The following is a 27,987-nucleotide window of genomic DNA, read 5'->3' on the forward strand; positions in this document are numbered from 1 at the left end:
ACCTGAACTCACTGAGAAATCTCACCTCCGACACAATTCCATTCTAAGTATGCACTATGCAAGAGTCATGTTGCATGGCAAAAACTACAGAAGCACAACATATTAATAAAAGTAAATACTTTCATAATGCAAGACGAAATAAAATAAGTGAACAATAAACAGGACCTGTATTTATTATAGCTACCTCAAGGGTTTTGTTAGTGTGATTTCTTGTCTTCTTTCTTTACACCAATACTCTCCCTTCTGTCAAGCCTGAATGACTGGAGAATGTTTGTATGATGTCACAGAATGTTGGTGGGTGGGCTTGGTGAGAGTGGCAGTTGAAGATGAGAGGCTGAGCAGGCAGGGAGGCTGCTCCTGGTGGGGCTATTACAGCTAATACTAGAACTTACCACCTTACTACAATCTACCATCTTTCTACTTACCTGAACTGGATTTAATAAAGTAAATCTTGGAACCTACCACCTTGCCTACGATTTGGACTTCTTCACTTAGTACAGGTTTATTTAAAGTCATTGTTGAGAAATCAGCCACTGTTTTGCCAGTAAAGTTGAAGACATGCATACGAGCCCGTTAGAGAACCATTTTAAAGTCAGTTTTTAATTACGATTGGGTGCGAGACACTGCTGGTGCAGTGAACACTGCGACAGTTCCTGTTCAGATTGTTTTATTTCCATTATTTTGTCCTTTCAGACTCTACTATTTACATGTAAAAATGCTAGAAATGTCTGCCCAAGACACTGATGAAGAACCCGCAGTACCAGAGGGGGAGGGACACTCAGATACACACGATGGGGACCTACAACTAGAATAGCGTTGTAGCTGAGGGGACACAACACTACAGATGCCCGATTTCGGGTGGCAACAGTACGGACGCGCCCCCACCCCGTCCCGAGGATTTGGGCGGGTAGAGCGTAGGGCGCGATACACACACTAGCAAACAACAACAGACACTAGGAGCACCACTGGGGAAGTTGGGGGGGGTGGAGTGGGTGTTCGGGGGGAGGTTGGGGGGGGGGCGAAAAAGTTTTTAAAAGTATTGCTTTTCCAAGTCTGTGCACGGAGCAGAGCTAAGTACGCCAAAAGCGAGACCTGCTAAAGAGACGCCATGTATGCTTTTACTTTTTCCATTACTAATTATTCATTTTGCAGAACATGTGTTATTTAAGTTACGGTACAGCCGGCCCAGGATGGGTTGTAGGCGTTTAGCTCTGTATGTATGGCATTCTGTGATCAAAATAAAATAAAAATAAAAATAAAAAAAATCATTGATAAAACGCAGCCAGGAGACTATGTTTTGGGTGCAGGCCTGTTCATTCTTCCGCCTGAGGACCAGTTCGTCCCACCAGCCCATAAAGAGACAGGCATAGCTGGGGGAGAAACTGGCCCCCATTGCTACACCCTGCACCGGTTGGTAGAATTGGCCATTAAAGAGGAAATAGTTATTCTCTAGACAAAATGATAACATGTCAAGTAACATCCTAGTATGTTCTGCATATTCCACTGGTCTAGTATTCAGAAAAAATTCTGCAGCTCTCAGCCCATCTCTATGCTTTATAAAAGGTATAGAGTGAGCTGACGTCTAATGTCACTAGTAATAAATTATCACTCCACGAAATGTTATTGATTTACCCAAGGAAATCAGAGGTGTCCTGTACATAAGATGCAAGGTTTTTCATGTGTGCCTGTAGGAAGTAGTCAATATATCTTGAAAGATTTACCAAGGGGCCCCCACATGCTACAATAATGGGTCTTCCTGGCGGGGAGACATGGTTTTTATGAACCTTAGATATAAAATAAATATAAGGTACCAGTGCATGTTCTTTCTTGGTGAACTTATATTTGTCCCAGTTCAAGAGTCCCAATCCTTTCCACCCTAGTAGACTTCGGAGTAACACCTCTTGCTTGGCTTTATATTTCGAAGGAGTGCTTTTTCTATAACAAGTTACGTCATTCAATTGGCTTGTGCTTCCTTTAGATAGTCTAATACTGGCCATAAAACAATATTTCAACCTTATCTGCGTATAACCAACTCGGCCTTCTACAGTTTAGAGATTAATTGATGGTATATTCTTTCAGAGTTTGAATATTTCTTCCTTGTTTTATTGTTTGCGTGAGTCAATTTTTTGATCTGAGTCACTACGTGTTCACTAAAAGTGTCCAGCCCATCATGAGCTACAAGAGGAATACATTTTGATTTTGGTTTAAAGGGTGTTTCCCATTTACTTTGCCCCGTTGTTACTGCTTCTTGTGTATTGATATCTTCTCCTAGAGCCAATTGACACATATCTTTATACACACTTATATCGGAGATCACAAGGTCTAGAGCTTCATTGCCGGTTGTTTCATTTACTTTATTTTCCTTGGCCGGTTTTTGTAAATGAAACTTTTTAAGCTTTAATTTGCGGATGAATTGATATACATCAGCTCTAGTTCTGGTACATGAAAAGCTGGATTCAGGACAGTAGCTTAAGCCCAAACTGAGCAGTTGTTTTTCTGCTTCCGTCAAGTTAACATTACCTAGGTTAATAATAGATTTAATTTCCCCGGTCTCCACTTTGTTGTTTGAGCTTAAATTAGTTTTGCCTTTGGTTATGGGTTCTTTCATGCCCGCCCCCGGCCTCTCTTCTTTTGCTCTCCATTGTTGGCAGGCCTGGCGTCTCCCTCTTCTCCTTTGGCACTTTGTTTTGCCACTGTTCCTTGAAGGCGCGGTCTCAGTGTGTGCCTCTGACTTTGTTTTAGAATGTCCAATTCTTCCCTCAGGGTCAGCTTAACTCCCTTGATTTTTCTAGCACCCTCATTTTCAGATTCACTCTCTGGTGCTGAACTCGATATTGATGACGTTTCCACATTTTGTTTTTGTGTCCCTTTGTTACCTTCACCACGTTTGTTCGCAGTGGCTGCCCTCAAAGAATCAGGTCGACAGGCAAATGTGAAAATTTGGCCTTTGGCATAGTCATCTCCGTCTCTTTTGAATTTGTAGATTTTGAACGCTTTAATCTTTTCCTCTTCTTTCGCCAATCTACTGGTCATATCTTCTCTCATTTCACTTCTTGGCGTGTTTCATTTCCTTGCCGTCTGATGCTCGCTTCCAGTGCATCAATCTTTATTAGCAAGTCAACACCGTCAATCTCGGCATATTTAAGCAATATTTGTACTAGGCGTCTCGATGAATCGAGGTTACATTCACCCCACTCTGCCGTCATTAGGGGGTTCGGCGCCTGCATAGCCCCCTAACTGTACAATTGCTCCCACGAAGACCCCGGAAAGCAGTAAGTGGCACACCCAAGCTGAAACTGTATCCTTTAATCATTGCAGCAACAGCACTCCCTTCATCTTTCTCTGATGGGTGGTGTGAGTCACCGCGGAATGTCGCGGTTGAGGGTCTACCTGGGCCATCGTTTTTAATTACGATTGGGTGCGAGACACTGCTGGTGCAGTGAACACTGCGACAGTTCCTGTTCAGATTGTTTTATTTCCATTATTTTGTCCTTTCAGACTCTACTATTTACATGTAAAAATGCTGGAAATGTCTGCATTCTATGTACCTGTTTTACCAACAAGATAATCAGGCTAACATATTTGTCTTCATTAATGTTTTGTCTTATTGCTGATTTAGTGGCTGCTAAACCCAACATTACTTTCAAAATAAAAGAGAAGACTGATGACCAGATCCTATAAAAACCCAGTTATCTGATTATATTTTAGAGAGGGACTTCGCACAAGGGATATCAAGGCAGAGCTCAGGAGGGGGGTGAAGGGGATGTAGGGGAGGTTAGGAAATCCGACCCCTGCGACTCTTGGGGTTGGTACCCAAAGTGAAAGCATCAGTAGGACCCATCACACAAAGCCCTGAGCTTTCATATACGCAAGGCAGTGAAGCTACAGTGGGATAGCTACCCGGACTCCATCAAAGCAACTGTAACTAGTACAAATATGGTACCTTATGGCCATAAAGCAAGCTGTTTATTAGTTACATCCAACACTGGAAAATGTGATGCAGTGAATAGCATGTTTATAACATAGCATCTTCAAATTTGAATCTCTTGACTGTCCAGATGATTTTCATTATAACTATTTGGGTGAAGGTAGCCAAGTGGAAATATGAGTGCATTGATGTACTGTAGAAGTTGGAATTGATGGGTAGAAAGGAAATGTAGCTGACTCGAGACTGAACCGGTCTTGGGAATTGGACAGGGATGAGCGAGTTCATGTTTCTGTTCACATTCACTACAGAAGTTTAATGTGAATCTTTTCTTGGCACTTTGCTATGAATACTTCAGTATAAAAATATAAAATGACTGAATACAGAACATTCGTCCACTATATCGTTTTGACCCGGAGCTTGGCCACGCATTATTTATATTTTGATGAATGACCAATGAGAAAATGTGAAGTTTTAAATACAATTCCTACCTTCTAAGAGAGACTGGCATTCTGGAGAGCGCTCTAAGAATGCCTTCAGGTTCTTCAGGATGTTCTGCTGCCGGAGGAAGTAGAGGATCTTCTTGGCATAGTATTTCAGCGTCAGTGCCTTTCTGGGGAGAAAGCAATCACTTGACACACTTAATTAAATGGACATCTATCAACTATTGCAACTTTGTCATCTGAGCAATGATCTAGTCATCAATACTCACAAGAAACATAAAAATGGTTGAGCAATCATGTCAGTTGGTCTATACAGAGAGTCACCACTCAGATAGTACAAAAGAGATAATAATGTGGAGTTTAATTTATTCATTTAAAATGTTGGCAGATATGCTCATTTATCTTGGACTTCCGTGCATTGAAATGCCTAGCAGCTTTGCAGTTCTACTTTAAGCTAAAAAGTCAACTTCAAATAAATCTTCATCCCATCGACTCAAGAAAATAACATTACCAGGACCCTCAATATCACCACACAAAGTTTCAAATTATTGGAAATCTTGTGTTCAGATTTAAGAATTTAAAGAAATTAGTAGATTATGCAACTTTCTATTATGTCAGGTCTATGTAGGAAAGTGCCCCTCTATGCATGGTTGCCCCCCACTTTTTGCCTAATGTTAAAGTGCTTTGACTGAGCGTTCTCTGGGTTCCTGCCTACAAGGTACCCAGGCCTATGTTCTTCTCCTAAACTGTACTGTTGCAGAAAGCAATTGGCAACTCTCTGGCCACATGTCAGTTCCTTGTAAAAGGTAACAGAGGTACCAAGGGCACTGTGACCAAAGAAGGCCTCTTACGGCTGCAGTACATATTATGCCACCTTTAGAGGCCCTGTACCTTCACACACACTGCCATTGCAGGCTGCGTGTTTTGGTGCAGAACAAAGTGAAGAGTCGACATGGCACACATCCCTGTGTGCCATGCTTACAACCCACTGCCCTGGCACCCTCAAGCTGGGTGCACTATACCAGTGGTGAGGGTAAAGGGTGCATGAGCCCTGTACCCCTACAGTGTCTAGGTTGATTCTTAGACATTATAAGTGCAGTAATGCCATATAGAGTGTATGGTCCGGGAGTTTGTCATTACAAACTCCACATTACCATAATGCCTTACTGAAAACTGAAAAGTTTACCATCAAAATTCTCAGCACATTAAACCCACACTGATGCCAGTGCGGCATTTAATGAAAAATGCTCTCGGAGGGCATCTTAGAGATGCCCCCTGAAAAATGACCTAACTCTAGTGTCCTGGCTGAGTGGCTGTTCACTAGCTGCCACCACCAGACATGTTTCTGGACCCCTGGGTCGAGAGCCTGCCGCTCTCAGGGTCCTGAAACAAACCACATGCTGGGATGAGGTGCCAAGCCTCCTCCCCCAGCATGGGCTAGGTCGACGAAGGGAAAGCTTCAAAGGCTTGCTGCCTTTATGAGCTACACCAGCCATTTGCAGCTCCCAGCAAATGACCCACGCTGGTTCTGACCCCCGGTATGTACAGAGCCAGCTTCCTACAGTCTGTGCTTTGGCATACTAGTGCAATCATGTTACATCCAACATGATGCAATAACATTATCGTGAATATCTCAGATTTCATGTTAAACTAGTCTACCTTTTCTTGGCACACAGAAAAAGCCCACTAGACACAAGGAATTCATTTTTATTTTTGCAGAATGGGTGGGGACCAGGCATTGGGCCAAGCCTCCAGCCACCCAAATGACCCCAAGCAGTCTTACTATCCCAAGTCGGGAACAGAGAGGAGGTGTTTTCACCACTAGACCACCAGGGATTATATTTATAGGGGAGGGGGCTCCCCATTCTCCCACGGCCCAAAAACCTTTTTGACCCCCTTCCACACCCGAAGGCAGATTGAAGGTTCTTACATCCATTCAGAAAGTCCACTAGACAAAAGGGATTTTTATTAATGCAAAATGTGTGGAGACAGATACGAGGTGTTTTCCTCCAATCTGTCCCCGGCACGTGCCATAGACTTGCATAAACATAACCGGGGTCAATGAGAGTTGCTCCACGAAACTCTCATTGAACTTGGTTTGTAATGTTGCCTGTCCTGTGCACTAGGCCCAGGCACACAAGTGAGTAGCATTTGATGTTGTAAAGACGGGCAAAAATAACATTTTGTTTTTCAATACCACACAGCAGCATCAATAAAACTTAATGACAAATCACTTCAGGAAATGAATACGACAACTTAAATTGGATGTATTGAGAGTTCGAGAATGCCGCTTCTATAAAGTGCACTGTAACTCCCATATATTTCAATGGATGGCCTATTAACATACTGCTTGTCAGATTTTTTTGTCAGCCTAAAAATAAATATTTCCATAAGAGATGTCCATTCAAATATGTAAGGAATCGAGCATGTGTATTTGTAAATAGACATTTAGGAAACAAATAAAAAGGTGGACCTATACTATACAAAAACAATGTGTGACTAGAAAAGTTATTATTTCAAATTATATTCTTTGATTGAAATAATCCGATATATATTTTTGATATTTGTTTATATTTTATCACATTGTTGATCATAACTAGACAAAGTGTCTGTAGTCTATATATTATATTCTGTATTCAAATATATGATAAATGACAAATTTGATACAAAATTTATACCAACAAAGTGGTTATAAATCACCTGTTCAAAATCAAGATAGGATAAACCATTTCAAATTTTAACAAATGTCCCCCAAAAAAAAATGGCTAAAAATGGCTAACATAATTAGAATCTACGCGCGTTTCAGCAGGACGCCTTCTTCAGGTAGCAATAAGTCTTATTTGAATGGTCAAAGTAAAGGAAAAAGGACATTTCTTGAGAATTGTGATCAGGCCGTTGAATCTGGGCCTACTTGAATACTTTCACTGGAAAACTGTCATAACGATATATGAATACTTCGGATCCAAGTCATAAATAGATGCTTTTTCAGATATAACGCTATGCCCCCTGAGTTCTCTTAGGGGTACAGTAGGGATAGTGTAAGCCTCACAAGCGCGTTCCAATTAGTTCAAAATGTTGTTGAGTGGCAAACAAAGGTGGTGTCAAGATTTGACACCTTTAGATCATAAGTCAATAGAATGCTCTGACAAACGGCGAATATTTATTGCCCGTCGTTGAAACTAGACATTGGATGATGTTGTGTTGTTCACTGTGCGACCGTAAAAACGCTATCTCCAGGTTGAAGTAACGAACCAGTGAACAGTAATGGAACGTTCACGAGCTTAACGTCTCCTATTCAGATTTCCAGGCTGCCGCAGTCTCCATGTGTATAGTCCCTCAGCACCCGCTATAGCCGTACCATGTGTTATGATGAAATGGAATCGAGCATGTCTACAGTGAAATATATACAAAACTTTAATTGGTCATACCTCCTTATCTACCACATCTTAAATAATGAATATAATATGCACTAAAAACTGATGTTCAAGGATAGTTAGTACAGTACAGTTAGAAATAAGGCTAAGGTAATCCCTCCAATTATGAATTTACTATCTTTTGCAAAATGGTTTGATTTGGCAACTGTTGGCACCCTGTCACCCTTAACTCTCCTTTAACTTTAGTTTTTTTACTGAACTCTATTTTTTTAGACTTACAGCTCTAATAGAGGCAGAGGCAAGCATCCATTTGAATATTCTTTCTGTAGGTCATTCACAGATTTAGGAACATTATATAGTGCAGTATGGCTGTCATTTCAAAATCATTTTAAGGGAGTATATATTTCAGCATCTAACAGGTTTCATATGAAGTTAGCAAAGCTTTGTTATGTTTGTTTTATCAACTGGTTTGGTTGATGTGTACAAACATGAGTATGTGTTCATTTTGATCCCAAAATAAATTGTGGCCTTTTTGTAGGTGATGTGACCATTGAACCCACTAGGGAAATGCTTTGTTCATTCTGGCTTTTTGATGCTTGGGGATGGCTGAATTCTAAACCAATCATTACTTGTGTGTTATATTTGAGTGGCGAGTCTTATTTGAAGCCGACGGATATGGACTACATCTCTATCCCATTTGCGGATGTATTTCGCTTGTGGTTTGCGAACAACAACGAAGGTATGATTTTTAAGGCCAATTTAATTTGCACCCTAGATATGTGAGTGGCGAGTCTGCTATTGGGCTATCAGAGCGAGGGATTTTCCCACACAGATCTTGCTGATGTGTTTTGGGTGATGTTTACAAACATAGGTGTGCCTAATTATTTTTAATTCACCATAACTTATAGTGTGATAAGTGTGTGTGTGTGTGTGTGTGTTTTTGGGGGTAGGTCTTACAGTTTTGCTCATACAGAGTATAAATATGGCTGAAATTGAGATGTTTGCAACTAGTGATGTTTATGACCAATATTTGCAATCGTGGAACAGGTGTGAAAACATGAATGCACCGACTTAACACATGCACTGGACTACAATTGTATTGCTTGGAAATTATCCTGTATTCAAGAACGTTTATGGACATATAGAGCACCAGGGCATTTTTTGGTAAATCAGAAAATGCTTAATGAAATTTTCACCAAAGACAATGCCACCAAATGGTGCCAAGAACTACTTTCCTGCAACTAAATTTTCATTTATTGCTTCAGCCGCAATTTTTTTTTTTTTTTTTTTAACGCCACTGGATTGAGGATCTCCTATAAAACACCGACCTTGTTGACAAATTGATACCACATTTTAGAGGTGAAATGCTCAACCATAGGAACTATTTCCCACAGATATGGTTACAGTTAGTCAAGGGGTTGCAAATTATGTAGAGTGCAAATTAGAGAGCTTTATGTATAGTGATATATTATAATGCCTATGGATATATAGGTTTGTAAAATCTCCTTTAGACTTCTAAATTTATAATTCAACTTAACTTTGTCTTGCATAATTGAAATGGATTAGTTCGGAATATGAACTATAAATAAATACATCTGAGGTGTCTAGCTTAACTTTAGATGTGCGACTGTGCCATTATACTACAAAGAAGAGCACTGCGAGCACAGAAAGTAAGACCCACTTTTTTCATTTCAGTCATAAGTTAGAAAGAACGTTGACAAAATCAATAAGTCTGGCATTTGGCTGCCAGCCTTTTGGCTTTGTTAATGCTTGCTTTGTTCCACCATTGTTTTTATACAACATTGTTGTTGGAGCTGCCAGGCCCTGGCCAATATTTAAAATCAAAATTGGAAAACCTATTTTTTTGTTCTCATATAGCAGTCATTGCCAGAGTAGTCCCTGGCACTGAAGGGGACTACCTGGTGTGCATTTGCACTCCTTTTGAAAGAGCAGAATGCCATTAGTCGAAGAGAAGGCACCCAGTGGTTGAAGTGGGCTGACCCACTGCCCCACACTGTATGCTGTAGGGGGCGGAAATAAAATGCAAATGACAACAATATAGAACAATGGGTCTTTAAGTGTTTCCATGTAACATTTAAACATTTACTCTGCACCTGTTAATGCTAGCTCTTTACATGGTGTGTTTTAAAACAAATTAAATTTAATTGTGATTACATGATTCAGAGGTAAAATGATAAACAAAGTGATAAACAAGTTATTTTCTTCCTTATGCCAGCATGTCACTGGGACCAACCTTCTGCAAATCAGCCATAGTGCTGCTACAACAGGAACAGACCAAGACAAACAAAGATAAACCTAATTAGAACCCAGATAAAAGCAGAACCCCGAGTAATTACAAGTGCCTGATATTAATTCAACACTTCTTCCCTTATTTTTATTTCCTAGTCAGACCCACCGTATGTGCGATGGTGTATGTCTAGATGTGGATCCCATGAATAAGGTGCCTTAGGACTGAAGTTGCACCAGACTGATAAAGACTCAGAAAGGCCGAGACTCCTCAACTGTAGCTTTTGTTCTTACTTCGGAGTTGACATTGACTGGAATGTAGGCTTTGCTGTTCTTATTGAAGCAGGACATCTGAATATGAAACGATTGGCCCCTGTCTGTACTGACAGAGCAAGAAAAGGCCAAAAAACTGTGAGCTAGATTGTAGACCAAAGTAATTAGCGTTGGTTGAGATTAACTTAAGCATTCTACCCTTTATTTTTCTGTTTTTCTCCAACACAAATAAGTCAATGAAAAATATGTGACTGGAGATTCAGGTACATGAATGGAGCACTATTTAGCATTGCTCTAGAACTGCTAATTTATGTTTAAATTACAGTTTATGATAACGCCATTCGGTGGAAGAAGGACTACGTCTACAGGAATTGTCTTTATAGTCACATACATTGTGCACTTAATGGCAAGTAGATGGAATCTAGTAATGGTGCAGGTAATGTTTACCCCTTGTAAATTTAGAACCTGGTTTTATAAAATGAAGTGTAGAGTCTTTCAAGGATGTTGCAGTTTGATCGCAAAAAGTAAAGTCACTATACTAAGCCACAACTCTCACTCATCCCGTTTTTTACAGGACAGGTAGGTTCCATAGTCAATTAGAAGAGCAAGCAATTAAGGTTGCCCTGTATAAATCAGGCTAAAACAAACACAGATTATATCCTATAAGGAATATTTCCAAAATTAAACTGATAGCCAGGTGTGAGTGCTGCGGTTTAGGTACAAGAAGATCAAAAATGCTCAAAATTCTTTGCTGCCTTACCTTCCTTCGATATTCAGGATCGACAAAAGTTCATCTTCGAAGAAATGGAATGGACAACCAAGATTCTCAATGTCACTGAATCCATTGCATGGGACCTGCTCAATACAACACAATATTAAGCATCACTTAGGGTCAGGTACATTTACACAACTGCCCCAGACCAGAAAATAATATCAGGTGTACCAGCTTAAGGCCATGAACTTCAAAATTTAAAATATTTGCTAAACCTAAAATGGAACCCCCTAAATTATGTTTCGGTGCACTGTGTTTTATATTTACACATGCAGATATTCTTGAAATTTCATATTATATTTGACTGATTGAAGGTGCAATATCTGAGCAGGATAGGTAATTGATACATCTTAACTTAAAGCACTCAAATATGAACAATTGTACACTGAGCTAAGAGGAGTACAGTCTCCCAAGCTATACGAGCAATGAAGATGCGCTGGGCTTCATACAAATGAAACAGAGAACCCAATTTAACTACATGAATCCATTTAGTACAGAAAGCACATTCTAGAGTTCATTATCAACAGTAGAAAGAGAAATCTATAGTTCCAATATACACACCAGCTCGGTCTACTATTACCTTGCTTTGTATTAAAATGCTGTGCAACTAAATCTATTGTAGTTTTAAGTTTTAAACTGGTAGCAATGTTTCGGATTGGCTAACAGCCAGATTTATTGGGACTGAAAATGTCATTCTAATTCCTGAAGTGAATAGTTTAGTCTGGTATTTTTAAAATCTAGAGAGTGTGTGTAATCCCTGTGCACTCGTTATTCACTATTTTTGAAGAACAAATAATGTAGTTTCGGTTCTGCGCTCTAGTCGTCGCACAAAGTCAGGTCGTGCCTTTAGAATTAACAGAGAGTGTTGAGGGGTAGAGAGATCTATCTTCAAGGCTGAGCGTCGAATTAACTTGGAAACATCAAGGTTTCTTATCCATATTTCATCAATTTATTGATCCAGTTTCAAATTTTCAATGGAAAGTTGATCAATCAAATGTAAACATCATTTCTTAGTGTACATAATGAAGTTCTTATGTCACGTAGGTGGCGTTTACCATATTATTAGTACTTCACCCAATGCATTTCGGGTCATATACATCTGACCCTTCGTCAGGGGTCTGAAATAAGGGACAAACAGGACCAAATTAGTCACTCCTAAGCACTGTACATGTGAATACTTTCAAAACAAATAACATGTAATGGAAACGTATTGACAAAACAATGAATCAAAACGAGCTGCAAAGCAATGCTGGACACATGTTACACATACTATGTTCACTTCATTAACAAACATTAAAGAGCAAAATGCGTATGTGATAAGTGCGAGTATAAAATATAATTCCAAAATGCCACAAGGAAACCATATGCCAGGCAACCTACACGAAACAAACATTAAATGACTTACGGAAAGCGGACGCCGCCGCGCCTCACGGAGTTTCAGTGTTCAAATGGTCAAGTCGACCCAAATACAAGCAAGGAGACGATCTCGCCACGCCCAGACATGGATCCAGTAAAACAAAGACTCAGAGCAGAATTTTTCTGGATCAAAAAACTGAACTCGAACCATCCTATTGGTTTAAATGATCGTGTGGAACACGCTTGCTTTCTATGACTGTATGTAGACACCACATTGACCTAAGAATGACTCTGATCCCCGATATCCCATCCAGTACAGTAAGATGAACCTTGCATGCACTCAGGTTCATTATATGTGTAATGGTTGTATGATTACTTTTTTGCATTTCTATTGTTTTCGTTTTAATATCTGCATAATGCTGCCACTGATGCCCCGTGGAATAAGTTACTCATTACTTGCAGCGTTGTATTTTGATGTCAGTACACTCAGGTCACATGCTGGGGGCCTCTGACTATAGGCGTGAGCGTATTGGTTCAACTCGCGATCACGTGATACGGGTTCAACCAATAATACACTTGCTTGTATTTGGGTCGACTTGACCATTTGAACACTGAAACTCCGTGAGGCGCGGCGGCGTCCGCTTTCCGTAAGTCATTTAATGTTTGTTTCGTGTAGGTTGCCTGGCATATGGTTTCCTTGTGGCATTTTGGAATTATACTTTATACTCGCACTTATCACATACGCATTTTGCTCTTTAATGTTTGTTAATGAAGTGAACATAGTATGTGTAACATGTGTCCAGCATTGCTTTGCAGCTCGTTTTGATTCATTGTTTTGTCAATACGTTTCCATTACATGTTATTTGTTTTAAAAGTATTCCCATGTACAGTGCTTAGGAGTGACTAATTTGGTCCTGTTTGTCCCTTATTTCAGACCCCTAACGAAGGGTCAGATGTATATGACCCGAAATGCATTGGGTGAAGTACTAATATTTTTGGTAAACGCCACCTACGTGACATAAGAACTTCATTATGTACACTAAGAAATGATGTTTACATTTGATTGATCAACTTTCCATTGAAGATTTGAAACTGGATCAATAAATTGATGAAATATGGATAAGAAACCTTGATGTTTCCAAGTTAATTCGACGCTCAGCCTTGAGGATAGATCTCTCTACCCCTCAACACTCTCTGTTATTTTTAAAATCTAGCCCAGGCATATTCTTCCTATATTCCATTCTTTGTGTAGGAGGGACAGAGTAGGAGACCGTGTGAGAGGAACAGAGAGAGGGAACAGTGTAGGAGAAAGTTGATAGGGAGGGGTGAAGTGTTAAAGCTTGCAAACTTTGAAGGAATTGCTTCTAAAATGTATTTGTATTATGGCAATTCAGGTCTACAGACCATCCACTCCAAAGTTTTTTTTGTCTACTTCCAGACAGTCCCCATCAACTAAGGCATTATTTACATCCTTAATCAGTGCTTCATTTTTAAAAGTACTATTTACGATAAAGACATGTGTCTGGAAGTATATTTCTTAAAATGCAAATGTGGTTGTACTAAAGTTCCTCAATTTATCCTACAAGTTATCCTTATTTCTGAGCCATACACCACCAGATCAGTGGGTGGCCTATCCTCGGGGTATGGATTTGGTGTAATTCCTTTTTAATTAACCTAAAAGTCTAGTGTCACTGGACAGAGACAGCAAACCACACAGCAAATTAATGCATCAAAGCATTTCCTACAAACAACCCAGTTTAAAAAAGTTGCTAATCACTCGGATGTAATGCATTACACTGCAGGATTTCAGGGTTCTGAAGCATACTGATCTGACTAAGATCTACGTGGATTATCACACAGCAATCTTTAGAGGTAACAGAGCAAGCTTAACCTTAATCCAGACAAATCTGAGTAAATTATTGATGGGTCAAAGCATAAGCGAGCCTAACACATCTAAAGAACTAGTTATGTTGTTCAACTAAAGACTAAGCAATTTAGAGAGGGTTTTCGTCCAAAATGCTTTACAGGTTCCATCTGCCATTTTCCATTCTGGATCTATAATTACATATTACGAGTATTATGTTCTAACGTGTTGGGTTAGTGTGATACAGATATTCTCATTAACTACAGAGAAAACTTGACATAGCCCAGATTGTGTCTGCTATTTGACAATCAGCTGATTTTAGATCGTGTGGACTGGTGTGCGCAAAATAAATTCAATGTTTAATGTACAGATAAAATGTATGATTTAATGTTTGGGTACAACTTTTTTGTCTGCCACTTTGGTGGACATTACCACGTGACATTGTGGTCATATAAAATGTAGAAATGAAACTTTTTCTGCCAATTTGGCAAATGTTTGTCGGCAGAGGGGCTGTTCTCTACCCTGGTAGAAGTCACGCTGCCCAGGAAACGCTCAACCAATGTTCGTCACTGATGCTGGAATGTTAGTCACCAATGTGGTCACTGTGAAAGCACTTTCAAAGTGGGGGTACTTTATCAGTGCCTATATATCGACCCTCTCCAAAATGCTGGTGGATATTCCCATCATGTTAAGGACACCACACTTATTTTTCTGTGAACGTTTACCACTAGCTTCTTGGCAGCTTTTTAAAGAGTTAATTCTGCTAGAAACAGTGGAGAACCTGCAACCCTACAGGATGACAAGAACCCATACCTTGCCAGGTGAAGTGAAAACCAAATACCTTGGTGGGCAGATGGCTGAGCCAGAGAAGTATCTGCCTCTGGAAGGGGCCTCCGTGAATAGTATTTTGGAAACAATGTTTGCAATGTAAACGTATGTTCCTTTTTTTTTTTTTTTTTTAGTTTTATATAGCGCGAACCAGACCTGAGACATCTGGTATCAGAGCGCTTTACAAAGCACCAGTTTTGTTACAGAAGGACACATTCATTTTTGTTAGGCACGGGGAGATTAAGTGATTTGCCCAGAATCACAGGATGTTGAGCGTTGTTGCCGAGACGCAAACCTGGTTCCCCAGCTTAGAGGGTGACCGCTCTAGCCATAAGGTTTAGAGGAAGCCAGTAACAGAGAATTGGCCAAATGTGACCGATTCCACAGTAGCACATGAGTAAACATAATCTCTCTCTTTTAAATGCGAAAAAATGAGAGCCTTATCCTTTGGGACCTTGGACCAATTGACAGTGTAAGACAGGTTGTCGGATACGCACAGCATGGCATGATTTCCACATGGGAACCTTATACTTAAGTAGCTTGGCATGCTGCTTTTAGAAGACAAGTTGAAGCAACAGCTGTGACATGCAATGAGGGTTGGTGAATTGGATATTTGTAACCCAGCCAATCATTTAGTACAAAGCGAAGAAACTAGGGACCAGGGTTAGATGGTATGAGATAATGGTAAATGATAGCACTGAGGGAATAACCTATCCCTGTAGCAATGCAAGGAACATATTACATTTACCAAAAATAAGTGGAAGAATAAAAGGTTGTTTGTTTTTAATTCTGACTTTTATTTCACTAAATTTACTATAATTGTGTAGAGCACGTCCTATCCAATGATGTTTTATTTGGCACTTGTTAAAAGAACAGTAGCTTAGAAACAGGGAAGAAATCAATTTTGGAATAAGCAAATGACATTGCTGTGGAGAGTGAGCACACAGAAGACTTTATGAAGTACATAACTAAGGTCAAATGGGGAGAAGATCATGTTAATGCACTGAGAGACAGGTAGAGGGAGTGACAATTAAAAGAGGGCTAACGCAAAGTATCAATGGCAAAGGAAACTTTCTTAAGGTGACATTAACTTTTTATGGATAATGGAATCATGGCCAAGAGTCCCATTGGTGGTGCAAGAAAGGTGTGGGTGCCGGGGGCAATTTGCATACATTTGTAAGGGTAACAATGGCATAAAAGTAAAGAATATAGCTAAGACCTAGAAATATAAGGTTTCATGGCTTGGAGCTTGAGGAAAGACGGAGCACTAAGCCGTGGCTTCAGTGGCAGATGATGAAAATCAAGGCTCTAGAGTGGTTGGTCGGTAACTCTCCCAAAATCCATGGGCTCGCCTTCAAGGGCAGCGCTGCAAAATCCAAGGGTCCCAAGGGTCCTTGGCGGGCCCCTGGTCTCATACAACGTGGCACAGACAGTAGCTTCACCCGAGGAGATAGCGCCCAAGATGGAGGCCCCCCACAGAGACTAAATTGACCTTTTGAGTGGGGCCTGAAAAACCTAAATGGCCAGGGAGAAGCCTCCAGAGAAGGTACAGCAGTGGCTGCTGACAAACGGGAAGGGGGGGGTTAGGCATACGGGGCGCAATCACCTCTGAGACAACACAACTGGAGCCTACAGGTGGGAGACGAAGAGACCAACTGCAAACTTTGAAAGGCAGTAATGCGTGACGGATGGTACACGTGGTAGGTCAGATTAAAAGCGGCCAAAAGCACTCTGGCTGAACAGTGAAATTCTATAGCTACCCTCAAGACTAGGGTACACTACCTCTCCACAGAAACCAAAGTTTGCATAGCAGGGCAGAGGTTGCCAAGGGCTGATTTAGGCACAATACTATCAGTTTGGTGGGCCTGCCAAACAAATCTGAGGGCTGCGAGGTTGAGCACTATGGAACAATTAATTAAAACTGCTACTGGACCAGCGGACCTCTTCCTATACTTTGCTATTGAGAGAGTGCACTGCACCTCTGGAGCACGATCAAGGCCCGGGTCGAGGCTTAGACCACCAATCACCAGGGTATTTTTATTTATTTATTGATTTATTTTCATTTACAGAGTTTTATATAGCGCTGGCTAGACCCGGAGGCATCAAGAGCGCTTTACATCAGAATCAACAATATAACAGAAAATCAGCAATGTAACAGAAAAAGTTCAACAAAAAAATAGGCAATACAATTAGGAGAGGAGAGAAAGGAGAGAGAAAAGTAGTGGAGGGGGCAGGGGAGGTGAGAAAGAGAGGATAAGGGAAGAGGCAATACGGAGAGACGAAAAGAGATCTGTCTAAAGACTGACTGGGTACGTGATGACCAAGGAGGGAATCCACAGCCCATCTCCTCTATAGCTAAACCAGGTAGCTCCATCGGGCATCAGACAAAAAAGTTAGGTCTCAATACATTGAGAGAGGGGAGAAGGAGAGACATAAATAGAGGGAGGATGACGACAGGAGGCACGAAAAGAAGTGCAACAATGTGGTTTAACAGTATAACAGAAAAAGATCAACAATTACACATTACATCAAACAATCAGCAATACATTAGGAGAGGAGAGAAAAGGAGAGAGAAAAGAAGTGGGGGATAGGGGAGGTGAGAAAGTGAGGATAAGGGAAGAGACAACCGTAGAGACGAGAGGAAGTCTGTCTAAAGACAGACTGGGTAGGTGACGACCAAGGAGGGAATCCACTGTCCATCTCCCCTATAGCTAAACCAGGTAGCTCCATCGGGCATCAGACAAAGTAGTTCGGTCTCGAGTGTCGAGGGAAGAGGTTCGCAGAAAACAGGATGGGAGGGAGATACGACAGAAAGACGAAGGAAAGTCTGCCCAAAGACCGGCTGGGTAGGTGACGGTCGAGGGGAAAGTCCCAAAACCCATCTCCTCTATAGCTATCAGGTAGCTCCACCGGGCTTCGGCCAAATAGCTAGGTCTCAATGGGAAACATTTAAATAACATGGAGGGCAAAATAAATGGAGGGTAGAGGGGAGGGAACAGGGAAGGTGAGAAAGGGAAGATAGGGCAAGAGACAAAATGAAATCTGTCTAAAGGCCGACTGGGTAGGTGACGACCAAGAAGGGAATCCACAGCCCATCTCCCCTATAGCTAAACCAGGTAGCTCCATCGGGCATCAGACAAAATAGTTCAGTCTCAGTACATTGAGAGAGGAGAGAAGGAGAGAAATAGATAGAGGGAGGGAGTGGGAAGAGACGACAGGAGAGGCGAAAGGAAGCCCACCAATGCAGCCCAATTCAACTTTAAAAAAAACATCATGGTGTTTCCCAACTATACCCTAAAAGGTCCACGTGCTATGGCATTTGACAAGGCAAAGGTTTAACTGAAAAATTGTAACTTCTGTTACATTTTGATCTTCCCAGTAAAACTTACAACCATCTCCGGGTGTCACCCGTAGTTCATTATGACCCTGTAAGAGGTGTGGTAATGGCTGGAGGGCTGACGACCCGTCCAATAAAAGAAATTCACAGACCCACATGTGAGGGCCCGAGGTGTAGCAAGAGTCTCTGCCTACAGAGGCACAAAAAATAAAGAACGATTTGGCGAACCACGTAGCGGCTAACGCCATTAAAACACTAGACTATAGAAGAATGAGCCAGGAATACTAACCAAACGGAGCTGGCTGCAGTTGGGAACTGCAGGGGAAGCATGAGGCCGTATGCTATCGTTGCACAACCTGAAATCTCAGCAGAGATGGGACAAGCAACATTAGCTCTGTAATTTACTGTTTTAATTTGATGTGATAATGTCTTTGTTGGGACACCTCAAGCGTTGGGATGGTAGGTAGTTCTAGACCCACGGCATGAGGTTATAGGGTGGGGGGGGGGTTGAGGCTTTTGCATAAAGGGTGGTTGCTCAAAATGCAGTAAAAGTGGTGTGGCTGGGTACATGTTGGGCGACAAGACAAATATTGGGGAGACACAGACAACATAGTAGACCACGGTAAACTAGACCTTAGTGTCCTTACATGGAATGTCAATCGCCTGGCAAATAATTTAAACAGGGAGTAGTAGCAATGATTCTGGCAAGGCAGGACACATACTTGTTACTACTAAAAGAAACACATTTGGTGGTCAATAAGTGTGAGCTCCTGAGTAAGGGGTAGCTACAAGGGTCTAGCCCTCTCTGGCTTTACATCAGGTTCTCAAGTAGTGTGGATACAGATTTGCAAATCCTTACCTGTTGAGGTCACATGCATATGGTTCGAGCCAGTATGTTCCTATGCTGCTACACTAGGAGAATGGAAGGGAGAGAGAGTATTGGCAGTGTCCATGTATTTCCCAAGGGTATAAAAACCTTGATGATGGAGATAATAGGGAGATGGCTTATACAGGCCCCCGGCGCACTGGAGATTCTGGGGGGGGGAGAGGGGGGGGGTGACTTAAAATCTTACGATGCACACACAACTTGCCAGATTCCCCCTGACCTCCCACACGGGTAGGCAAGACAAACAACTGCTTCAATCACTAGTGCACTGGGGCTGGTGGACTTCCAAAGAGCTGTCCATCCACGGAATGGCAATATTCATGTTACCAGGGTCCTCCACTTTTTCTCCGTACCAGACTATTTCTTCATGTCTGTAGTGCAAAAGTCGAGATTCAGGGATACCCAGATCCTGCTGAGAAGGATTTTGGACCATTCGTCCCTAACAACTAAACCGGTAACAAATACGCCCTGGAGGAGGCAACTTGGAGACTGGACCCCTAGAAACTTCACATCTGTAAAGCTAAAAGGCAATTGACCATAACCACAGAGCAATACTTCATAGAAAATACATGTCCCTCATCCATGACACTGTGGGAAGTCAATAAGGTAGTTGCTAGTGGACACGTATTTGCTGCATCAACTGGGAGACGTAAACAAACTCAAACCAATGCATGACAATGAACAGCAGCTCATGAAATGGGAAGCTGAATATGGACATGACAAAAGGTGGGAATTTTGCATACAATACCCATTGGCAGAGACAAATACAGACAGCTCTTGGAAGACAATGCAAGGGCACAATTTCTAGCCTGCCAACACAAACTATATGTAGTTGGCAATAAAGCAGGTAAACTCTTGGCATGGCAGGCACATGGAGCAGGAAAGAGGTGAGTGTAGGGCATACGTACTACCCAGGAGCCGCTAGCCCACACTGCCACATACACTATGGAGACCTTTATGGGCTAACTAAGCAATCTATAACACACCAGGGGTGAGTAGTCCACTGAGCATATGACACAACTGGTGGAAGACATGCCACTCCCTACAATTTCAACTTGAGAAAAAAATGAACCATCAAGCAAACTTAAAAGTGGCAGAACTCCCAACTCCAATGGCCTGTTGCCTGTATTTTGCAAATGCACCGGGCAGCATTTTTGTTAACCTCTCACACAGATGTTCTATGAGGACCCATGGGAGAATTCTCTCCCAGAGGATCTCCGTAACGTCAATATTGTCGTCATACACAACGCTGGGAAGCCAGTCGAGGACTGCGCAGCCTATAGACCTAGCTACACTAAGACAAAAATCCTGGACAAAATATTGGCTTCCTGACTTTATGAAGTTGTCGACAAACTCATAGCTTCGGACTAGTAGAGGATTCATGGCCATAGACTGGCACGGCTCACTCTACACTATCTACATAGTGTCTTACACAAATCCTCAGAGGTATGGTAGCATGTGGTGCTACTGTCTGTAGATGCTGAAAAGCCTATTTCCTTAAATGGCCTTTCATTCATAGAATCGGATTTGGACCAGAGTTAATGGCCTAGGTCCATTTGCTTTACAAAGATTACATCGCTAGAGTAAGGGTTAATGGGACACTTTTGAGGCTCTTCCACTTGGGACGAGGCAGAGTTGTGCTCTTTCTCCTTTGTTTGCCTTAGCACTTGAGACACTGACATATAGGATCCGTACTACGCACAAATACAGGGTGTTAAAATGGGACCCACATTGGGAAGAGGTTATAGCTCTCTTAGACGATGATATCCTTCTTTATCTGGCAGACCCTAAGTAATTATTTTTTAGAATACTTGAGACATTCTCCATATATTCGGGACATATTCTGGGGTGCGTATTAATTGGCAAAAATCAGTGTATTGTCCACTTACAGATAGGTGGCCATCGGAGGCCTGGGACTGCACGATACAATGGGCACATACTGGGTTACGGTACCCTGGAACATACGTTACCAGAGATATAAAGACGTTTATGTGAAAGAACCTGGGCAGAATGCTAAAAGAATACTGGTCAGTGCTCTATAAAATGATAACTGTACCAAAATGTCTGTATGTGTTGCAAAACACACTATTTGAGGTGCAAGAGGGCTTTTTTGCATGAGTGGACACGGTGATCAGGTCTCTCCTGTGAGATGTGGGGCCGCATACAATAGCACTCAAAATCCTTACACGTAGCCCCTATGAAGGAGGTATAGCACTCCCAAATCTCCGGTTTCACTACTAGGCATCCCAAATGCTTGTGGTAAGTAATTGGACGTTCGAACAAGAGCCGTCGGTAATGGCAGACAGGAGGACAGTTGCCAAGGGGTTACCCAAAGGCGGCCCAGTATGGGGGACATAACACTATCTGAAGGAACTCTCATACAAACGTGGTGGTCAAGATTACACTAAAGATGCCCCTGTGGGTCTTACTGGCCCCTCTGCGAGGGAGTAAACTTGAGGGCATTTGTGGGTGGGATATGATTGGCATCTACAAACTGAGAGGTATAAGGAGCCAACTGGGCCTGCTGTCGTTGAGGGATATGCAATCCCAAAATGACCTGGTGGATGCCCAATACTTTACATTTATACTGCTATAACACCCACTAGATGGGTGCAGACTGAACCAGACTTGTCTGACTGAGGAATCCTCTCTTAAATACAGTGTGTTGATGGCCCCCACACATTATTGCAGGTCTACTGCACTCTCCTCAACAACTGTGAGCAGCCCAAAACTCAGCACAGAGAATAGTGCTTATGGAGTTGCAATCTTTCAGGATCACCACTTCATACCGTATGTGTGTCATGCCTGTGCCTCACACCATTCTGGGACAATATACCACATAAAGTGAGGGTTCGCATAAACCAGAGAGAAAACTGGACACCCGGGTGGTACTACTGGGAGCATGGGGGAACAAAAGATACCTAAATAACAACAAAGCCTGTAAGTCAAATGGTGCTGATGTATGACTATTGACACTGGTATAATTGTACAAAAGTGAATCTAACAAAAGACTATCAACTGTAGCTGATTAAGTCCTATCAGCCCACCCGATGGCGGAGCCTCATCATGTAGGACTCCAATACCAAGGTAAGTGTGCAGTCGCCCAGTTGTAATTTAGCGACGCATTACTAAACCATGGTATGGTCACCACAGTTGTTAGACTAGAGGGTGAGGCTGATATGTGCAGTGCAAGAAAGTAAAATAAAGTGATGTGTGCTAAAATGGCTATCAAGGCAAACAAAGACCTTTATTAGCGTTTGCCTGGACGTCAGATTAAAAATAGTGAAACAACAGTGTGAAAAAATCACTGTTTGACTTGCTTGGTAGAAAACTAAGTAAGATATAAGAGGGCCAACATGTTTCTGCCTTAAATGTGAAGGATCACTGGCATTCGTCAGGGCCGAATTAATATCTGCTACTGCAAGGCACTATAATATGTGCTGGACTAAACAAAATATACAACGAAGTGAACAAAACAGAACCATCCTACCACATCTTCTCAGTGTTGTTCTGGTGATGCGATAGGTCTTTCCTGTGGAAGCACAAGAAGATGAAAGAGAACAATGTAGACATTGCATTTAGACATTGTTCAAAAAATTAAATGTACACCAACTATGCTCTAGTGGATGATGTACCGTGCAAAACCAGTGAAAACTCTCAAACCTCAGACTGAACCATCACTCATTAGTAATAGTCACACACAAAGTGCATTGTAATACGTCACCCAATGGTTGAAATGATGTACACAAGTTTAACACTTACCCAGCTGTGTGTGGGAAGTGGACCTCACCTCACCCGGCAACTGCTCGGACGGATAAGGCACCGCTCTAAATATACAAAGACAATATCTGTGAAAGATGCATGTCTAGAGGATACGACCTCTGTATATTATTAAAACCCACATACTTGCTCAACTGTCTGTCACATGTACCCCACCGGTGTCTAAGGTGGCCACATCTAACGACTAAGGCATCTAACCCTCCAGTGTATTCAAGGGGATGCTCATCAATTGTACTAAAGCAACTACTATTTCCCAGCTAAACTACTGAGTAATGATGTTTAATACTACTGTTTAGAACCAGTGGGGAAATATCCCCCTCATCTTTACCTACTAAAGTGCATCTCAACAGCAAAGTAAGGGTGTTGATTAATGATGTTCAGAATTTGGTGACAACAGGAGCTGCGACTTAGTAGTAAACCTGAGTTCGAGGACCATCACACCAACTGAAAACATTGTCCTCAACAAAGGGCTGGGTTTTGTCCCTACAAATACAGGTGACCTGTTCAAATTGAGATGCGAGCTTGAAAGCTTTTATAGGAAAATACGTCTGCATTTCTTTTTCAAGTCATCCAGTTCCAACATGAACGAGCCTAACATGATTGACCAAGGCGAACAGAACACTGGCCTTAGACCTAAGTCAACGTTCACTCCTTTGAACCAACAAGTACCAGCGAATGTCCTAGCCTTTGAACAAGCAGTGACTCATGACGTTATGAACACCGAACAACGACGTAAGACCTTCCACAACATGTCCAATTTGGAGAAAACAGCACTGGCTACTCTGTCAAATGACAGATCTCTTACTATCAAGCCGGCTGATAAGGGCGGAGCGATAGTGTTACAGGACACTATAGCTTACCAACAAGAATGTCAGCGACAACTTGATGACACTAAATCCTACCGTCTCCTCAATGAAGATCCAACCCCTAGAATCTCCAATGAAATTAAGAGTCTGGTAGAGGAAGGAATGGCAGAAGGCTGGATCACTTCTCATGAAGCAAGATATCTAATCACCACGCATCCGGTCACCCCCTATTTCTACTGCCTTCCTAAAATTCATAAGGCACAAAGACCGCCTCCTGGTAGGCCCATCATCTCGGGCATAGGTTCGTTACTCGAGCCTCTATCTACTTTTGTAGATTTTTTCCTAAAACCGATTGTGCAGGAAACACCTACGTACCTCCAAGACACTGGTGATGTGCTTAGACTCCTGGCCGATGTGGAATTTAATGTTGAGACAGATCTACTGGTGAGCTTCGACGTCGAATCGTTGTACACGTCAATCCCTCAACAAGAAACTTTGGACTGCATTAGGAGCCTCTTAGAGTCCAAACAAATGGACACGATTACACCCGTCGCTTTCATTATGGAGTGTGCGAGAATCGCCATGATGGAAAATTTCTTCCAATACCAAAATGATCTCTACATCCAGGTCTCAGGGACCTCAATGGGTAGTGTATTTGCGCCGAGCCTGGCAAACCTATACATGCATCAATTCGAACAAGATCATGTATTGAACCACAGTAACCCCTTTATCCACCAGGTGGTACTGTGGAAACGTTATATCGACGATATTTTGGTGATTTGGAGAGGGACGTTAACAGAGGTTTCGACCTTTCATACATGGTTAAACTCTAGGAATCAGTTCCTTAAGTTTACCATGGAGAGCAGCAAAGAGAAATTGGCGTACCTGGATCTCCAGATCTTCCCGGCAGAAGGAGGCCTACAGAGTGAGCTCTTTAAGAAACCAATGGCACGGAACTCGCTTTTGTCCTATCAGAGTTTTCACCCCCAGTCCCTTCGCGAGAATTTACCTGTAGGACAATTTCTCAGGGTGAGAAGGAATTGTTCATCTAACACCCTATACGAACAACATGCGAAGGAACTAGCGCTTAATCTGAAAGATCGGCACTATCCGGATCATCTAATACGCTGCGCGCGTAAGAGAGCCTTCAACAACAATCGAGAGGCACTTCTGCAACACAAGAGGCCAGAGACCACAAGAGACCAGATGACTATGGTCCAAACTTTCACCACATCTTCCAACCAGGTGAAGAAAACCATACTCAAGCATTGGAAGATCCTGAATACAGCAGAAGGTACAATACCTCGCCCTTTGTTTGCATTCAGAAGAGGACCCTCTATTCGGGATAATCTGGTGCATACCAGACCTCGCACTGAGATGAGACAAACCATCAATACCATCTGGAACAGCAATCCAGTTCAAGGCCATTACCCGTGCGGGAATTGTGCTGCCTGTCCACAGACGGGCAAAACCTTAACAGTAGATATTGGAACCAATAGACCCTGGAAATTGACAAGGCACACTAACTGTAATTCCGAAAAACTGATTTATTTGATCATCTGCCCATGCAAAAAACAATATGTGGGCCATACAACGCGGATGATTAAGGCTCGCATTAGTGAACACAAAAGCACTATCCGATGTAGGAAGCAATCTACAGGCCTTACCAATCACTTCTTGGAAGCGAAACACAAACCTGAGGATATGTTTTGGTTAGTGCTGGAACAGCCATACATCACCAATGTCTCCCATTTTCTCTTTGTGAAGGAGCAACGGTGGATTCACAGATTGCAATCTGATGTCAATGGATTGAATGACAATATTCCATGGTTATCCATCTGAATGGACCACTTGCCATGTGTGCTCTTGGTAGTCACAACGAGTCGGGTTCAATGCGAATAACCACTACACATTTGTGACGCTAATGACACCAGGCTCTCCGTTAACCATTTTCAGGTTCCTAAGTTAAATGCACTCTACTGGTCTACCTTTGACTTTTATAACAGACCCCTTAACTATATATTCACCATCAACCCACACCCATCAGGAATTTATGTCCACTGTAGGGGTTAAGGTCTCCTTGTAAGCTGGCCCAGGAATTTGTTAATTCCTCAGATGTACATTTTGTCATTGCCGGTTTTCGGCAACACAGCGCTCATTCACGCTCCCTGGGCGAAGTTATCAACTAATGGGTCTTTAAATTCGTAACATTGCTAATTAAGATCCCTTTATTTGGCTCCCGTCCGATAAGTTAACTAATGAGTCGCGGTGTTTTTTGCAACATAATCGCGTCCCCTTTGCCTTGCAACACGCAACACGCGATAAATAGAGCTGGATGGGGGCCGTAATACGCAAGCGCGAGATAGCTGCTTGTAGTCAGCGTCTCGCTACTTGCCGAGATAGATCGAGTCAGCGCTGCGCCAACGCGCATGCGCGGTACGCGTGAATAGGCGTACTTGTGTTCGCGCATGCGCGCTAGTTGTTTACATTGCTGTGCGCATGCGCGAGGGTGAAGTGAGTCGTGTATCGCGCAATTGCAGCGCGTACACATTGTTACTCAGCTGAGCCTCATTACCAATTGAGTAGCGCTATAAATAGACGCCAGACCGTCCGTTCGGTGCCTCCCCTTCGGCTCGTCATTCAGCCTCAAGGTACCGACGGACAGGTAAGCAGGGACTGGGTTACTTAAACTGGGTAGGCCAAGTAGTTCATTGTTTGATTCCTCCACTCAGTTAATAGATAAGAACAGGAGGACTCCCTTTCACCAAATTCTGAACAGCATTAATCAACACCCTTACTTTGCTGTTGAGATGGACTTTAGTAGGTAAAGATGAGGGGGATATTTCCCCACTGGTTCTAAACAGTAGTATTAAACATCATTACTCAGTAGTTTAGCTGGGAAATAGTAGTTGCTTTAGTACAATTGATGAGCATCCCCTTGAATACACTGGAGGGTTAGATGCCTCAGTCGTTAGATGTGGCCACCTTAGACACCGGTGGGGTACATGTGACAGACAGTTGAGAAAGTATGTGGGTTTTAATAATATACAGAGGTCGTATCCTCTAGACATGCATCTTTCACAGATATTGTCTTTGTATATTTAGAGCGGTGCCTTATCCGTCCGAGCAGTTGCCGGGTGAGGTGAGGTCCACTTCCCACACACAGCTGGGTAAGTGTTAAACTTGTGTACATCATTTCAACCATTGGGTGACGTATTACAATGCACTTTGTATGTGACTATTACTAATGAGTGATGGTTCAGTCTGAGGTTTGAGAGTTTTCACTGGTTTTGCACGGTACATCATCCACTAGAGCATAGTTGGTGTACATTTAATTCTTTGAACAATGTCTAAATGCAATGTCTACATTGTTCTCTTTCATCTTCTTGTGCTTCCACAGGAAAGACCTATCGCATCACCAGAACAACACTGAGAAGATGTGGTAGGATGGTTCTGTTTTGTTCACTTCGTTATATATTTTGTTTAGTCCAGCACATATTATAGTGCCTTGCAGTAGCAGATATTAATTCGGCCCTGACGAATGCCAGTGATCCTTCACATTTAAGGCAGAAACATGTTGGCCCTCTTATATCTTACTTAGTTTTTTACCAAGCAAGTCAAACAGTGATTTTTTCACACTGTTGTTTCACTATTTTTAATCTGACGTCCAGGCAAACGCTAATAAAGGTCTTTGTTTGCCTTGATAGCCATTTTAGCACACATCACTTTATTTTACTTTCTTGCACTGCACATATCAGCCTCACCCTCTAGTCTAACAACTGTGGTGACCATACCATGGTTTAGTAATGCGTCGCTAAATTACAACTGGGCGACTGCACACTTACCTTGGTATTGGAGTCCTACATGATGAGGCTCCGCCATCGGGTGGGCTGATAGGACTTAATCAGCTACAGTTGATAGTCTTTTGTTAGATTCACTTTTGTACAATTATACCAGTGTCAATAGTCATACCTCAGCACCATTTGACTTACAGGCTTTGTTGTTATTTAGGTAGTCTTACAGGGGGTATTAGCCTGTTTTGTCGTTAAACACTTCCCTCGGACCCTCTCTTACGAGTTGTTTAGATAGGAACAAA

The 27,987-nt window shown here is 42.1% G+C and overlaps 1 protein-coding gene across 2 annotated transcripts in view; it reads right to left on the reverse strand.

Annotated features, from left to right (window-relative positions):
• The window catches only part of FBXO21 (F-box protein 21), a 230,963-nt gene that overhangs the window by 185,975 nt on the left and 17,001 nt on the right, over positions 1 to 27,987 (reverse strand). For both annotated transcript variants that reach the window (XM_086943268.1, XM_086943267.1), the window contains exons 3-4: positions 11,023 to 11,117; positions 4,417 to 4,538 (exon numbers count right to left, since the gene is read on the reverse strand). In XM_086943268.1, coding sequence (XP_086799394.1) covers positions 4,417 to 4,538; positions 11,023 to 11,117 — 217 coding nt within the window. The remainder of the gene's footprint in view (positions 1 to 4,416; positions 4,539 to 11,022; positions 11,118 to 27,987) is intronic.

The sequence above is a fragment of the Lissotriton vulgaris genome, chromosome 11, assembly GCF_964263255.1.
Source record: "Lissotriton vulgaris chromosome 11, aLisVul1.2, whole genome shotgun sequence".
Classification (NCBI taxonomy): Eukaryota; Metazoa; Chordata; class Amphibia; order Caudata; family Salamandridae; genus Lissotriton; species Lissotriton vulgaris.